The 16,842-nt window shown below is 57.8% G+C and overlaps 1 protein-coding gene across 1 annotated transcript; it reads right to left on the bottom strand.

Annotated features, from left to right (window-relative positions):
* Positions 1–2,385: 2,385 nt before the first annotated feature.
* On the bottom strand, positions 2,386–16,610 carry SEPTIN5 (septin 5). The gene is made up of 11 exons (XM_036740726.1): positions 16,468–16,610; positions 13,034–13,130; positions 12,399–12,485; positions 11,564–11,687; positions 10,324–10,458; positions 8,268–8,385; positions 8,009–8,110; positions 6,954–7,050; positions 5,681–5,816; positions 4,903–5,005; positions 2,386–4,698 (listed from the first exon to the last, which is right to left on the bottom strand). The coding sequence occupies exons 1-11, from the start codon at positions 16,552–16,554 to the stop codon at positions 4,642–4,644; spliced, it is 1,143 nt and encodes a 380-aa protein (XP_036596621.1). The 5' UTR covers positions 16,555–16,610; the 3' UTR covers positions 2,386–4,641.
* Between the last annotated feature and the right edge of the window lie 232 nt (positions 16,611–16,842).

Below are 16,842 nucleotides of genomic sequence, written 5' to 3'. Positions count from 1 at the left end.
GCTAGAAGGGGCCTCAATTATGCCATCCACCATGATTTCCTCTCCATTGTACAGATGGGGAAGCTGAAGCCCAGACAAGGAAAGGCTTTTAGGTCACACAGCCAATTAGTAGCTGAAACTGGATTTGAACCCAGGTCTTTACCTACAAACCCCTCCTTATGCCATTCAATTCAACTCTACAAGTTTTTATTAAATGCCTGCTGGATGCCAGGCAGTATCCTGGGCCCCTGGGGGCAGAGGAGCAAAGAGCCCATGGTGGGAGGGTAGGGGTGGCCACAGGACCCTCAGGGGGCTGAGCCTTGAAGGAGAGCTAGAGAGGGATCTAGAGGAGGGAGTGCTTTCTGGGCCCTGAGCCTCCCAGACTCAGTTTCCCCATCCATGACCTTCCTTCCCTACCCCCAATTCCCAGGGCAGTGTGACTTCCTTGGTAGGATGAGGGCAGGGGTTTCAAGGCCTGGCCCAACCACCCGTTCACCATATGACCCTCTGTAAGACATTCCTCCTCCCTCAGCCATTCCCTCATCTATAAAATGAGGGGGCTGAATCCAAGCGCCCCCCGACTCCAACATCCTGGGATTCTCAGCCTGGCCTGACAGACAGGGATGTGTCCGGGGTGGGGGCTTTGGAGGTGGCCCCAGCCCAGCCTTAGCCCCCTGGACCTAAGAGGACTGGGAGGAGGGTCGGGGTGATGGCGCAGAGGCCCCCGGGAAGGGGAGAAATATTCTCTGGGGGCTGGTCTCCTTCAAGGAGGCAAGCCGAGACCTAGCAATGGATAGGTCTGAGGAGAAGCCACCCATTTTCCAGAACTGCAGAAGACAAACATCACCCTTCTACCCATCCCAGCCGTGCTGGAGCCCGAGGCCTAGACCTCGAAAGATCCCGAATCAGCTCAGAAGCCCCCTCCCCAACCCTCTGATCACAGCCAAGGCCAGACTCACCAGAACCCATGGCCCCTGGATGGCAGGGCAGAGAAGACAGAAGGTGGTAGGGAATGGACAGGCTGGCCTCCCCACACTGAGACCTCCAGGGGATAGCCGTCAAGTAAGGCAGCCAGAGATAAGGCAGTGGCCCGCCCCTCCCCACCCATCAGCCTACAGGGAAGAGGGAGAGCGCCAGTGGGGGCTGGGACAGGGCTGGATTGGGACCAGAATGTGGGCTAAATGAACTCAATATAAGTCCAGGGTGAAGGAAGTGTGTCTGGACAATTCACATGAAAAAGATCTGAGGGTCTTAGTAGAATGCAAGTTCAATGTGAGACTGATGCGGTAGCTACCTGACTCTCTGTGACCCTTCCACTCTGGGTCTCAGTTTCCCCATCTGAACAGGAGGGGATTGAAGTAGGTGGCCCGAGTCCTTTCCACTTCTAAATCGAAGATGCCAAGATCTTATCTACAAAGGCCCCCAGCCTGAGCTCCCAGAGCCTCATCTGTAAAATGGGGGGGTCTGACAAGATGCCCTCTGAGGTGCCCCCCAGATAAGATCTTGGGAGATCGGAGGTCCCTGGTATAGAGCTCGGATTCTGAGAATGGCAGCCAGGCCAGTGGGACCGGCTCGGGGCTCAAGCCAGGTGGGTGTAATGGGGAAAGTCTTGGGCCAGCAGGAGTCAATGGATCCAGGCTCTGGCCCTGGCTCTCCCCCTTCCTAGCAGAGTGATGGGGGGGCCTACAGCTTAGCCTCTCTAAGCCATCTGTGAAATGGGCATAACCATGTTTGCAGACCTTATGCTCAGCGGGGCCTCATGAGAAAAGCTCTCCGTATACTTTAAAATGCTCTAGAATTCAGAAGGATCTTTCATCATTTGAAGGAACTGGGGGTGCCGGGCTGGGGATGAAAGGGGAGCCCTTCAGACTGGGTTTATTCTGCTTGGCCCCAGAAGGCAAAAGAAGCAGCGGAGGGAGGCAACAGGAAGGCAAGTTTGAGGTCAATGTCCGAGAAAACTTAGTAAATAGCTCTCCCCAAATGGCCAGATTCCTGAGAGGTAGTGAACTCCTTGTGGTCGGAGGACTCTGAGCAGAGGCCAGATGGCCCCACGGCACTAATTAATGGGCTCTGGCCCTCCAAAGCCCTTCTTGTTGATTCACTGAATGACCCAGAGGGTCCCAGCCCCGAGGGGAGATGGGGGGACCCGGGGCCTCTGCTCCTCATCTGCAGGATGCTAGCCTGGGTGGTCTCTGAAGACCCTTCCAACTCTGAGGCTTTGGGGTCACCTTCCCAACGGGCCAGGGACGAGGAGGAGGCACGAGGCAGGGATCCCACGGGAGGCTGCGTCATGAGATAAAGATGCTGAGTCAGCAGGCCTGGTTAGCAAGATTTCCTGGCCCCAGCCCCCTTCCCCTCCCCATCTCAGGGTCCAGGCACCACAACGGAACACACAGGACAAAGCCGCATCTCCATCACAGGCCTTGTTCTCTCAACCCTCCTCAGGGATGGGAAGCATCGACAAGTCCAGAACGTTAGTTAACGAAAAGGCTCCATTTCCAAAGGGGCAAATATTGTACAAAGACCAGAAACCGGGCCACAAGTCCAAAGTCAGGGGTGGGGTGGGGGGCAGGGGGCCTGAGCAGGGAGAAAAGACTGCCCCCGAGGCTGAGGGTCATGCAGGATCTGACCACCCAAACACAGACCTGGAGAATGGGTGCCTCGCCTGCTGGGACACCCTCTGAGGGGGCTAGCCTGGGCATCCAGGGCTCTGGCTCCAAACTAGACAGTCTGGAAAAGCAGCCAGCACCAGGGGCTTGGGGGGTGGGGGGGCAGTGATACAAGTGATGACCAAGAGCACATAAAGCCAGTGGGGTTGGAGAGTCGGGGATGGGAGGGGGGGTCTGCCAGGAGGGGGCGGGGTACCAGGGGTGACTTCTGGGCAGGCATCCTCGCTCCTGGGCCCATCAACATCCATCCCTCCATACCCCCACCATGAGAAGGTTTGAGCCCCAGATCAGAAGCAGATTAGGGGGTGGGGAAAGGGTCTGCCAGGAGGGGGCGGGGTACTGGGCATGGCAGGCATCCATCCCCCCACACCCCAACCAAAGGAAGGTTTGAGCCTCTTAGGGAGCTGAGAGCCCCAGACCAGAAGCAGATTGAGGGGTGAGGGGAGTGTCAGCCAGGCAGGTCTCACTCACAAGAGGGGTTGCTGGGAAGGGCTCTCAGATGCCATCGGGGGCACTGGGGTCAGGGATCGAGGATGCCTGCCAGCCCTCCTCTTGTGATCTGCCCATCTAGGAATGGCCTCTTCCCCCTACCCCATGTCCAGTTAAAGCCACTGAGCCAGCAGAGAACTCATGGTCAGATGTGGGGTTGGGAAAGAAGACCTGTCCCCCAGGTTGCTGGCCTAGTGGAGAATCTCCCCCCTTCCCCCTACGTCTGACCCATCTCGGGGCTGGCCAGGGGCCTGAGGGGCCTGGGAGGCCCAGAGGGGGAAGGGGCCTATCTGAGCTGCCAGGCTCTGCAGCTTCCTAAGGGAGGGCTTCAGGGGGACCCCTGCCTGGCCCCCCAAGGTGAGTTCAGGGCTCAGGGTCTACTGGGAAGCCCAGGGATGGGCAGAAGCCAAGCTATGAGTGTCAGTGTGTGTGTGTGTGTGTGTGGGTGTGTTGGGGACTGGGCTTTGGGCCTGGCACTGACAGGAGGGGAAGGGGCAGGGTCCATGGGAGGAGGACTCTGGATGTGGGGTAGGATGACCTGGACTCAAATCCCTATGACCTCTGGGCCCTGGCTGAGTCCCCTTCCCTCCCTGGCCTCAGTTTCCCCATGTGTAACAACAATCGCTAGCCTCTCTCTAGTGCTTTTCGGTTTATAAATATTACCCACGATCCTCCCAACAGCGCTAGGAGGCAGGGGCTACTGCCATTTTACAGCTAAAGAAACTGAGGCAGAACAAGGTGATGGGACTGATCCAGGGTCCCCCGAGGCAGCATTTGAACTCAGGTCTTCCTGACTCGGGACGGTGACACCTGATTTGTAAATGAGGGCCATAGGCTACAAGGTCCTTGACGCCTCTGCTGGCAGTAATGCCCATGATCCTCTACATCCTCTGGCCTTTCCCCTTCCCAAAGAGGCCAGGCTGTCTAGGTCAGGGGGAAAGGGGGAGAGGGGGAACCACATAGCCCTTATCTGCCTGCACCATAGTCCCCCCTTCCCAGCAGGGGGGAGAAGGGGGCCTTAGGAGGAAAAAAGGGAGGAAGGAAGTGGGGGGGGGCTGACCACTCTCCGCCCCCACCAAGTCTGCAGGGAGCCTCGGTCCAGGGTGATGGGGAGTGGGGGCCCAGGATGGGGCCTTGGTCCTTACGAGGGAGGGGAGGCACGTGGAGCTGGGGCTAGGTCCGAGGCCTGGCTGGCGAGGCCTCAGCCCCCTAGATGGGAGAGGGGCCGGGCTGAGGGAGGCTAGTGCCCCAGCCCCGTTCTGTTCCTTGCCACCCAAGCCTCAGAGTGGGCCGTGCCTAGCCCAGGAGGCCTGAGTCACACAGGGAGCGTCTGGCCCTCCTTTGGGCCGGCCGGCACAGGCAGAGAATAAATTAGGGGTCTGCCTAGGGGGCTCCCTCGTGGGAGAGCCTCCGGACAGCAAGGAGGACCTGGCCTCCTCCCCTCCCCACCTCAGGGAGTCAGAGGAGGGGGTCCTTGGGGCAAGGCCCTGAGCCGGCCCCGGCATCACTGGTCCTGCATTTGCTGCTTCATCTTCTGGAGCATCTCCTGCATCCGCCTTAGCTGAGGAGGGGAGAGAGAAATGGGGTGAGGCCTACAGAGCCCCCCGGAGCCACCCCGGGTCTCCCTCCAACACCCCAGAGAGAGCAGGAGCTGAGGCAGATGACGACGGGGCCGTGGAGCCCGCACCGTCCCAGGGAGAGCCTCAATGGCCTGGGGGATGCTGGGGGGCCAGTGTGGGGCTCAGAGGACTCCCCAGGGCCTCACCTCCTCATCCTTCATCTTGATCAGCTTCTCTGTCTCCGTGTCTGGGGTGGGCACGGGCAGAATGGGGATGGGGCTCTCGATGCGGTTGTCCTGGGTCAGTTTGCTGGGGAGGAGAAGAGAAGGGTCAGGAGGTTTCTCTCTGTGTGTCTCTGTTTCTCTCTCTCTGTCTCTCTGTCTCTGTCTCTGTCGCTCTGTCTCTCTCTCTCACACACACACACACAATTAAGAAGTCCCACTGGTTTGGTCTTGCCTCCCCATCTCTGGTCGTCACATTCCATCTCCTCTCCCTCCCCCAGGAGAGTGAAGGATGCCTTTGCTTGGAGACTTTTCATGATGGAGACGTCTCCTCACTACTTCCCCAGGCAGCAGCCCACCTGCCCATTCCGCCTCTGGACAGCTTCCCTTGCTGGGAGGACAGAATTGTCTCATCTAAACTCCATTCCTCTCCCAATGAGCAGCTCAGGGCCCAGCACACAGTAGGTGCTTAATAAATGTTGGCTGGATGGAACTGAACCATCAGGAGCAAACAGGAGCCTGAGGTTGGTGCGTGAGAACCTGAGGAGGCCCAGGTCCTTTGTTCCCTGACGCCCAGGGATGGCGGCATTGCTCCCCAGCTTGGCCAACTTTGCCCAGTTCCCACCGAGCCAGGATGCCTCAGGGGGCTGGGGGCCAGTAGGGACCAGGTCTGGCGGTGACGTGGAGGGCTGGGACAGAGAGGAAACTGAGGCGAGAGCAGGGGCAGGCTCAGCCCGGCCGCAGCCGCTCCCCGGGGCCCCACCTGGTCATTTGCTGGATGCACTGGGCCCGGTAATTCTCATAGTGCACGTCACAGGTCACATCCTTCAGGTCGTGCATGTGCGTCCGGATCAGCATGTTCCGAAGCTTCACAAAGTCGCAGTGGGCCTGGTTCTCCACTGCCAGGAAGTGAGGGGAGGCTGAGCCTTTGGGGCCTTCTCTCTCCCACTGACCACCCTGCCCCCCTCCCCAGGGAATCTGCCCCGTCCTGAGCACAGCCACAGCTTGTGTGACCTTGGGCCTGTCCTGCCCACTCTGCGCCTCAACTGCCTCCTCTGAAAAATGAGGGGGCTCAACTCTGTGCTAAGGCTCCTCCCAGCTCTGGCAACACCTGTTCTAAGGCCCCTCCCCTCTCTGACATTCCCTGTTCTAAGGCCCCTCCCCTCTCTGACATTCCCTATTCTAAGGCCCCTTCCAGCTCTGACATTCCCTGTTCTAAAGCCCCTCCCAGCCCTGACATTCCCTGTTCTGAGGCCCCTCCCAGCCCTGACATCCCCTGTTCTAAGCTTCATCCCAGTTCTGACATCCTGTGTTCTAAGCCTCCTCCCAGCCCTGACATTCCCTGTTCTAAGGCCCCTCCCCTCTCTGCCATCCCCTGTTCTGAGGCCCCTCCCAGCCCTGACATCACCTGTTCTAAGCTTCATCCCAGTTCTGACATCCTCTGTTCTAAGCCCCCTCCCAGCCCTGACATCCCCTGTTCTAAGCTTCATCCCAGTTCTGACATCTGCTGTTCTAAGCCTCCTCCCAGCCCTGACAATTCCTGTTCTAAGGCCCCTCCCCTCTCTGCCATCCCCTGTTCTGAGGCCCATTCCAGCTCTGACATTGTGACCTTTGAAACAGGACACAGCCCTTGACAGTCCCTCTCCTAGGGGTCACCACAGTGGGGGTGCCGTGTGTATTGGGTAGGGGTAATTAAAAGGCCTTCTAACTCCACCCCACCCCACCCCAAATATCTCCTTCTGCCTTGAACCTGAAACTCGAGACTCGCTCCTTTGGGTTAAGGCCTCTCTGGGCTGCTTCCCCACCCCCAGTCTCCAAAATGAGAGTTTCCCCTAGGCTGGGTGTTATACAGGAAGCCAGCTATTATCAGTCATTCACACTCTAGTATAAAGAGATCATCAGCTTCCTGAGAGGGGCCTCTGAGGAAAGGAGAGTTATAATTTATTGTAGTGATCGCACATCAATAGAGGCAGGCCGCCCTGAAGGCAGATGTCCCAGCATCCTTGGCCCCGGCCCCCAGCTCAGGGCCCACTCACCTTCCACAATGCCCCAAGGATACAGCCTCCCCCGGACCCGCTGGCCCTTGGCCTCCACCACGGTGTTGCTGCCTATGACAGCAAAGGGGGCACTCTCCTGGGGGGACAGAGAATGATGAGAGGAGGCCCGGGGGAAGCACAGCCCCCAGCCCACCCGGCCCCTCTCCAGATGTTCCTCCATGTTCCCCAAGCCGTGCTCGGCTCCACCTCTCAGCGCCACCCTCACCAAAGACTTGGGCAAGACATTGAGAACTGGGAGGCCCCTCGGGGCCACCCCCCAATTCGACAGTTGAGGAAACTGAGGCCCAGAGATTAAGTAACTGGCCCAAGGTCACAAGGGGAGATAACATTAGACATGGGCCCAGGTTGTTTGGCTCCAAACCCAGTGTTCTTTCCCCTGGAGTCCCTGGAACACAGCCCTCTCTGCTGAGCTATGGACCCCACCCTAAGTGGTATCCCACCCCCAACCCCCCCGTGTATCAAAGTGCCCTCCATCCTTCCAGGCTCAGATCCTTCAGAGCCCCTCCATGCTGATCTCATTCATCTCAGAGCCCTGCTGGGCATGACGGTGCCAGGCTGGCACGTCCTGCCCTCTGAGTGAGGTCTGCCTGCTACCCCCAGCTGGGACTACTGCCCTGCCTCCTGCAGCCTAGTAGCAAGGGGCATTGGAGGCCCAGTCTGCTTTTGGGGGAGCCCAAAGGCCCCAGCTCCAAGGACAGAGGAGCACTCTCCAAAGGCAGGCAGCCAACCTCATGAGTAAGGGGCCTGCAGGTCTGGAGATGGAGGAGGGAGCAGCCCTCGGCCCTGCAGGGCCCAGAGCAGCAGCTAAGGAGACAAACAGACATGGTGGCCAGAGCCCAGCTATGCCTTAGACTGCATGGATCGCCCCCTGGAAAACAGGCCAGGCCAGCAAGGTGACCAGACCAGTGAGATGACCAGGTCAGAGCACAAGGTGACCAGACCAGTGAGGTGACCAGGCCAGGCTGTGAGGTGACCAGGCCAGGCCGCAAGGTGAGGGGGACATCATCGAGCATGCTGGGGAAGGGGCTGCTTACTTTTAATTCTCGGTCCTGTTGTTTGAATTCCTCGTCCTCATCTGAGTCACACTCTGGGAACTGGTACACCTTGATCCCAAACTTGTCGATCTCTTCCCGGATCTAGGCCAGAGACGGAGCTCAGAGCCCCCAGCCCTGCTACCACCCCTCATCCTCATCCACCTCCACCATCCCCCCTCAGCCCTATCTCTTCCCGGCCCTCGCCCCCAGTGTCTGGGACCCTCAGGGCCAGGGGCGTGGGGTGCCAGGAGGGCCTCACCCTCTCCTTCAGCTTTCGGATCTCTCCTGGGACGAGGCAGTCGGCTTTGGCAATAAGGGGGACGATGTTCACTTTTTCATGAAGGGCCTTCATGAACTCCACATCCACTGGCCGCAACCTGGGATGGGAAGCAAGGTATTAGAGCTGGCAGGAACCTTGCTGTACAGGCCAGGAAACCGAGTCCCGGGGAAGGGACAGAAGCAAAGAAGATCTGGACTGGAAGGGAGCCGGGTGGTCCTCTGGCCCAAGCAGTATCAGAACAAGATTGACCAACAAGGTGGGCATCTAGCCTCTGCGGGAAGACCTCCAGGGAGGCAGAGCCCAGTGCCTCTGGAGGCCCCCTCCTACCTCTGGGGAAGCGGCCTGATCCTGGGCCTGAGACCCCCTCCCCGCAGCTTCCCCACACTGGCCCTGGCCCTGCCTCTGGGGCCAAGGAGAATAAAGCTAATCCCTCAGCCGTTCACGCAACAACACCTCCCCCCCAAGTCCTCAAAGCCCTGGCAGGGCCCCCTGTGTCTTCTCCAGCTGAGCCTCACGGGATCTGGGCTCTTGCCTTTACCATCCTGCTGTCCCTCCTGTCCAACACTTTCCAGATTCTCAAGGTGCCCTATTCATTCATTTATTCATACATTCGTTCTTTCATTCATTTCATTGGTAGTAGCAAAGAGACACACAAGTTTGAAGTCTAGAAAAACTCTCTGACAATCAGAATTGTCTCAAAATGGACTGGGGCACCTCGAGAGGCAGTGAGATCATTGCCAGAGGCCTTCAATCAGAGGCTGTGGGTCAGCCCTTGTCAGGCGTGGTAGAGAGGGGATTCTTGGTCTGCTGCTTGTTACTGGGTGGTCTCTGAGCACCAATAATTTTGATTAGGAGCTGGGCCACAGAGTGACCAGGGGCTTCACATGAGATTTCTCCCTGCCACGGAATCTCCCAGGCAGGCCCCTGATCATTCCCTCCTCAGTACATGGGACGGTCAAAAGATGACCTTCCTTTACCTTCCCCCCAGGGAGATGGGCACCGGCCCCAACACTGTCCCACAGCCTTGGACCCTGTGGGCATGGAGGTAGGCTGGGGCTAGCAGGGCAGTCCTACAGGACAGACTGGACAGGCCTGGATGGCCATGGGGCCATGGTGTGGGCAGCAGAGGGGGCAGAGGACCTCACCTCCATCATAGGGATTAGAACCAGAGGGATTGAGAGCAGAGATCTGGAACTGGGGGGGACCCTAGATGTCATCCAGATGAACCTGCTCATCTCTCTCTCTCTCTCTCCTTCCCTCCCTCCCTCCCTTCCTTCCTTCTTTTCTTTCTTTCTTTCATTCTTTCTTTCTTTCTTTCCTTTCTTCTTTCCTTCCTTTCTTTCCTTTCTTTCCTTCTTTTCTTCTTTCTATTTCTTTCTTTCCTTCTTTTTCTTTCTCCTTTCTTTCTTTCCTTCTTTCTTCCTTCCTTTCTTTCTTTCTTTCTTTCTCTTTCTCCTTTCTTTCCTTCTTTCTCTTTCTTTCTTTCTTTCTTTCTTTCTTTTCTTCTTTCTTTCTTCCTTTTTTTGTTTCTTTCCTTCCTTCCTTCTCCCTTTCTTTCATCCTTTTTTTTTAAGGACAAAGGCTTTTTAATTCTTTTTTTCTCAGCTCCAAACTCTCTCCCTCCCCTTCCCAAACAGAAGGCAAGAGAAACAAAACCTATTACAAATATGTGTTTGTAACACAAGCACATTTTCACATTAGCTAAGTTTCAAAAAGACAAGAGAAAGAAAGACAAAAGTCAACTTCAGCACACCCTCTGAGTCCATCGGTTCCCTCGCTGGAGATAGGTCTGTGGAATCATGGTCCAAGGAGGAGACTGAGGCCGGGGAGGGGAGGGATGTAGCCAGAGTCACACAGCCAGCACGGGAGAAGAGGGATCTGACCTGGGTCATCCTGACCCCACAGCTTCCTTTTCTCTTTCCTATCCTTCCCATCTCTCTCCTTTCCCCCTCCACTGACTCCCAGGGTGCCCTGACTCCCCCCCTCCCCAGGGAGCCCCCCCCGCCATGCCCACCTGCCTGCCACGCTTACCCACCCGTGCCCGAAGGGAGAGATGAAGTAGAGGCAGCAGTGGACTCGGTTGTCCTGGATGTTCTTGCGGTTGAGGCCGCTCTCGTCTCGGAAGTATTGCTCAAACTGCTGGTCCACGTAGTCCGTGATGGGCTTCCAGCTGGGGGGCCAAGGTATCCCCTAAGCCTGGGGCTCTGCCCACCTCCGGGAAGCCTCCTCCACCTCTGCCCCCCTCCCAGAGCTAGAAGGGGCCTTAAGGGTCATTGAGTCCAATTCTTTCATTTGACAGGAGGGGAAACTGAGGCCACATGATTCATAAATAGCAGAGCTGCATTTCACCCCTTGGTCTTCTTGTCCCAAGTTCAGGGCTCTCTCCACTTGACCATGCTCTCCTGAGCATGACTCAGGATCTTCCCACTGGAAATGGGGGGGATTGGACCCTGGCCAGATCCGCCCCCTCCCCCTCACACACACACACCCCGCCCCATCCATTTGTTTTGTGTCCGTGTGTCGTCCCCCACCCCCACCCTGCCAAAATGAAATCTCTCCCTTGGGAAAGTCAGGTCTGGAGGCCTCTGTCTCTCGTCTGACCTAAGCTATGGGATTTAGAATTAGGACGGACCCTGGAGGTCTGAGGGTCACGGATGTGGGGCCAGGGGGGACCTCAGGGTCCAAAGCCTTCCCCTTACAGATGAGGAAACTGAGACCCAGAGAGAGGCCGGGACTTGCCCAAGGTCATGCGGCTGGGATTCGAACCCACAACCCCTTCTGCTCTCGAACACGCGTCAGTGCTCTAGCGGGGCTGGGGATGGGACCTCCAGCAGAGCTACGCCCCCCACAATCCAGTCCTCCTCTCTTCATTCAACAGAGGGAGAAGCTGAGTCCCATCCAAGCACCATGACTTGCCCACGGTCACACTGGCAGCACAGTGCAGAGACAGGATTTGAACCCATGAACCCTGACTATTTTCACTATTAACAGCAGTAATCCTAAGTAGCATTTCCATCTCCCTTCAAGGTTAGCAAAGTGCTTTACAAAGACAATCTCGTGGGATCTTGACAACAGCCCTGGGAGGCGGGGGCTATTATCACCCATTTTATAAATGAAGAAACTGAGGCAGACAGAGGTCAGGTGACTTGCCCAGGGTCACACAGCTGGCAAATGTCCAAGGTGGGATTTGAACTCAGGTCTTCCTGCCTCCAGCCCACGGCTGCTCCATCATCCCTAGGGCACACCCCGCGCCCACCTGAAGGCCCAGCACTCACCATTGGGTGTTGTTAACAGCGTCCCCAAAGCCTGGTGTGTCCACAATGGTCAGTTTTAGCTTCACGCCCTTCTCCTCGATGTCCACAGTGTGCTTCAGTATCTCGACTGTCTGATTGATTCTCTCTGAGAAAGCCAAGGGCCCGCGGTCACAGAGTGGCTGGGCTGGACTGGTGAGGGTCTGGAGGCGGTGCCAGGCCAAGGCGAAGACCCGGAGGCAGTGCCCCACGGGGGGTGGGGTGAAGACAGTGGGATGGCCTAGGCTGGCCAAGGAAAGGCTCAGGGTGCCCATCCTGCAACAAGGGCTCTCTGGGCTGATAGCCCACACCACCGGGCCTCCAACCTCAGCTTGCAGATCTCCCGTGACGGGGAACTCCCTCCCTCCTTTGGCTGCCCATTTCACTTAGGGCTGGCCTGGCCCTGAGGGCAGAGTTTGGGGTCGCATTTTGCAAAGGGAATTTTCAGCTGGACATGAGCAATCTCCCTAACAGGGTGATCTCAAGCTGAAGGTTTCCAACCTCCATGGCTGATGCCTAATTCTCACCTGGGACAGTGTGAAAAGGATTCTGGGTCAGGTCTGGGGGAGGGGGTTTGGACTCACTGACCCTGAGCCACAAGCCTTGCTCACTCTTCTCCCTCAGTTTTCCCATCTGTGAAATAGGCTGCCCCCTTAAAGGCCCATCTACATCTGGCATTCTATGCGCTAAAGTCTTTCTAGCTCTGGTAGCCAGGATGCTGAGTCTCTAAAGGGCAGTGCCCGGGGTGGGGAAGTGACTCTGGCGGGGCTGGGGGAGTAACTCTGGGGGGGTTGGGGGTCCTCTAGAAGCTGCCACTCACCCTCGGCATTGAGAAGCTTCCGGTCCTTGTAGAGGTCTGTCAGGAACAGGCTGTTCACCAGGGTTGACTTGCCCAGGCCCGACTCCCCTAACGCACAGCATGGAGACCCCAGTTATAAAGGGAGGGCAGCTGCTGTGGTGTGCTGAGGCTTAGCTGGGGCCTAAAGGCCTGGACCCCTGTCCACAGATGCCCAACGGGATGGCAGGCAGTCCCAGGCTGCCACAGCCCAGTCCCCACCCCCAGGTCAGTGGCTGTGGCTACTCTCACCAGCCCACCCTCCATCTCTCCGGTCCCAGGAGACCCCAAATCCCCACCCAAGCATGGTCACGAGCAGAGGTGCCCAGGAGGGACAGCGTCCCTGGGGAACAGGACCAAGATGACCCTGCCAAGTACCGCCCTCTCCCAGAGCCGGAGCGAGTCTCCCAGCCCAGCCCTGGCTGATACCTTGTATCTTCCTCCTTGGAGCTTGGGTCCTCTCTGCTTGCCCACCCCCACACCCCATAGCCCCACTAATCAGAGCCCCTGCGGGCCAAGGCTGGCCAGGAGCCAGGACTCAGGAAGCATTTCAGAGTTCTAAAGCGGATGCGCTGTGTTCCAGGGGGTGCCCGGCACCAGCAGAGAGGGGCAGTGCTCACCGGCAACCATGAGCGTGAAATCGAATCCCTTCTTTACAGACTTGCGGTGAACCTGGTTGGGAAGCGTGGCAAAGCCCACGTACTGCTTGTCATGGTCCTGGAGGGGACAAAGCAGAGAGGGGCGGCGTGTGAGCGTGTGGGGGTCATGCCTGCACATGCACACACACGTGCATGCATGTGTGTACAGCAAGACTTCATGACCGGAACAGTAGGCTCAGAGTCGGGTGGGCCTGGGCTCACATCCTGACTGCCACCTTCCCATTGCATGACCCTGGGCAAGTCACAGAACCTCACCAAGACTCAGTTTCCTCATCTGTAAAAATCAGGCTAAGAATCTCTCCCAGGCTGCTCTGAGGTAATACTGCAAATGGCTTGTGTTTGTACGGGGCGCCCCCAAAGTCTCGGTGCCAAAGGAAGCCTTAATGGCGCCTGTCACTTGGAAGTTTGCAAAGGGGTTTATCTAGAACGTATGAAAAGCCCTGTGTAAATGTGACCTCTGATCCTCACAACAACCCTGGGAGGGAAAGGCTATTAGGATCCCCATTTTACAGATAGGGAAACTGAGGCAGATGGCAGTTAAGTGACCTGCTCAGGGTCACACAACTAGTGTCTGAGGTTGGACTTGAACTCAGGTCTTCCTGACTCTAGACCCAGGGTGCTCTCTATCTCCCAGTGGTGCCCCCAGTGGTCTCTAATGTGGAGTGTCCCAAAAAGTCTTCATGTGTGCTTTAAGCTTTAAAAGCGGAAGACTTTTGGGAACACTGTGCAAGTGTGAGCTCTTAAACCTTAAGACAAACCTGCCCCAGAGCCAGGACACCCTGGGATCACATCCTGCTTCTGACTCATTCTGGCTGTGTGACCCTGGAGAAGTCATTTTATTCTGGGTCCCCAATTCTCTAGGCTGAGCTGTAGCTGAGGGAGAGAAACCAGTGACCTGCCACATACACAAAGAATCAGCTTTCAAAGTCCCATAGACAAGGGGAGAGGCCGTCATTCCCTGGGCCTGGCTCTCCCAATCCACGCTCTCCTCCCGGTCCTGAGCGCCCACTGGCTGGACCTTGGCTGAGCATGGAGTCTGGGGGGATGCCCACTCCTAGAAGGTGGGGGGGAGCAGCAGCAGCAGCACCCAGACCTCCACCCCCAAACCTGGATAATCCTGGGCACGCAGCCCCTTGCTGCCAAGTGTCCCAGCTCCTGAGAGCAGCTGCCACCCGGCACTGGTGGGCAGGAGACTGTCTGTCCCAGCCTCCAGCTCCAACTCCGTGTGGGAGAAGCCGGGACACAGTTATATATATAGAAAGGAGGCCAGCTGAGCTGGGCCCCACAGCCCGGCCCCCGCCTGCTGTGACACTCTGGTGTTTGGAGGTGGGGGAGGGGCCCACCTGACCTCCTTCCTAGGTGGGGTGGGGCCTTTGGGGGCCGGGAATGGTCCCGATCCCTCCCTCCCATCAACAGAAGCCCATGGGTGCCAAGGACCAAATCAGGTCCCACACAGCAGGCTGTAGGGGGAACACCTGGGTGTTGGAACTGAGGCCTGGGGGCCTCCCTACCCCCTTGCTGCATTACTAGCCCCAGCTCTGGGCGGTGGGCTCTCCTCAGTACTCCAGCAGGGAAGAGAGGATGAGCCCCTAGGACGGACCCCCTTCTCTCTCAGCCCCCAACACTGGGAGGAGACCAGAGACAGCCCAGGGCAGATTCCCTCACAAGCACCCGGCCCAAAAGGCTGGGGCCTGCACATGGTGGCCTTGTTCCCATAGAGACTGGCACAGACAGAAACACGGGCACCTTCAACAGGGGGTCATGTGCCCACAAATGCAGATAGCCGCTCACACATGCAGAGGTACAGACAGAAACAGACCGGGTCTCTCTGTCTCTCCATCCCCGTCTCTGTCACACACACACACACACACACACACACACACACACACACACACACACACACACACACACGCGCGCGCGCGCGCGCACTCTCACACACACAGAGACCTCCTGGACAATGATGACGAGGGCCATACCTTCATTGAGCCTCCGTTCCCTCATCTGTAAAATGATGCTAACGTGACCTCCAGGGTTGCTATAAGGCTCATATTAATACAACAGCCCAAACCAACCTTCACGGGGCTCTTCAGCCAGACAAAGAGCTGTGCACATAACGAACAAGCCTCAGAAGCCATAGGTGTCCTTCCTACCCTATCTCTGGCCTCCTCACCCGGCTCCCTGCCTCCAGCCTCTCATTCACCCTTCACATACCTGCCAAAATAATCTTCCTAGGGCATCGGCTTGAGCCTGCCACAACCCGATCAAAAATACTCAGGGGTCCCACTGCCCCGAGGATTAAAATGCAAACCTCTCAGTCTGGCATCAAATGCCCTTCATTATCTGACTCTAACCTTCCTTCCTCTGTGGAAACTGAGCCTCCCCTGTTGGGAGCGAGAGATTGAAGCAAAAGGAATTGGAGGGACCTTAGAGGAAGATGGAATCCTCTCCCCCTCCCTTTACAGAGAGGGAAATTGAGGCCCAGAAGGGTGAAATGGTACTCGGGGTCACCCGGTGAGTTCCAGAGCTAGGATCTGAACCCAGGCTCCCGGCTGCAAATGCAGCCTGCTTTGCACAGCTATGTGGGGGCTCATCATTGCAGCATTGACTCGGGAAGGACCTAGGAGACCATTAAGTCTGCACCCAGCTGGGGTGGAGCTGGAGCTCGGAAGGCCCATCCACCTCTCCAGTCAGTGCCCCTCCAGGAGCAGGGCTGCCCTGGCCCGCCCTCCCTTGCTCTGCAGATCCCACACGGCACCCTCCACCTCGGGATCCAGGCCTCATCTCCCAGGGGCAGCAGGACTGGTCATCCAAGGTCTGAGGCAGGAGGTGCCCCCAGCAGCCCTGTGTTAGCAGAGAGGCAGGAGATCAGGGCTCCCCATCCTCCTGGGACCGGCTCCTGTCTTCCAGTTCCAAGGAGACTCACTCACAAACTGGGCCAGGCACACACAGACCTTCATAGGTCCCCTCTGCTGCCCAGGCCTGTTTGCCCCTCTGTAAACTGAAGGGCTTAGACTCAGTGCTGCCTTACATTCCACGATCACACAATGAACGAAGCTTGGAGACAGAGACGGGGCCCCTTTCCCACACACATACGGAGGCCAAGGTGGGCACACATACACATGCTGCTCTCCCATCTACACACACCCACATACTCCTCTGGCCCTGCCCTGCCCAGACCAGTGTCCTGTTACAGGCTTGGGCGGGGGGCCTCAGAGATCATGTACTCCAACCCCCTCCCTTGACAAACAGGGAATGGGGGAGGACAGAGCCATGATTCAGACCCTGATCTCCCAAACCCAGCGCTGCCCAGCTCCATCTCTGCCCTCTGCCCTTGCTGCCTCAGCCTCCTCCCCGTGGGCCTCACTGCCCCGAGGGCCAGGCCCAGGCCTGAGTACCTTCAGTTTGGGCAGCCTCCTCTGGGCCTGGGTCCGAGGGGACAGCAGCTGCTCGGCCAGGTGGTCCTGGAGAACTAGGGTGTCCATGCCCGCCAGCAGCTCTGACAGGCTCGCGGCCACGCGCAGCCACACTCGCTCCTTCCCTGGCTGGCTGCCTGGCTCCCCAACTCCCGCCCATGTGCTCCCCCTCCCACTTGACAGCTGGGAGCCGGCTTTTAGGCTGCCTATCTCTCCCACCCCCACGCCCTAGGGAGCCTGCTGGATGTGGGACAGCCCGGGCCCTTGGAGCGGGCTGCAGCACATGACCAGCCCCTGGCCCAGCCTTGGGCAGATCTTGTCTCCCGGTGGAGGCCACAGCTGCAGAGGGGAGGGAGG

This window comes from Trichosurus vulpecula, unplaced genomic scaffold (assembly GCF_011100635.1).
Source record: "Trichosurus vulpecula isolate mTriVul1 unplaced genomic scaffold, mTriVul1.pri scaffold_60_arrow_ctg1, whole genome shotgun sequence".
NCBI classification, from domain to species: Eukaryota; Metazoa; Chordata; class Mammalia; order Diprotodontia; family Phalangeridae; genus Trichosurus; species Trichosurus vulpecula.
The sequence above is the reverse complement of the archived record's forward strand: the minus strand, read 5'-3'. Positions and strand labels throughout refer to the sequence as shown.

Coding starts and splice junctions, on each gene's coding strand:
- SEPTIN5 (XM_036740726.1), bottom strand. CDS start 16,554: ATGGACACCCTAGTTCTCCAGGACCACCTGGCCGAGCAGCTGCTGTCC. Junction 8,386..10,323: donor ATCTCTCCCTTCGGGCACGG/GTGGGTAAGCGT, acceptor TTCCCATCCCAG/GTTGCGGCCAGTGGATGTGG. Junction 5,006..5,680: donor TGCATCCAGCAAATGACCAG/GTGGGGCCCCGG, acceptor TCTCCTCCCCAG/CAAACTGACCCAGGACAACC.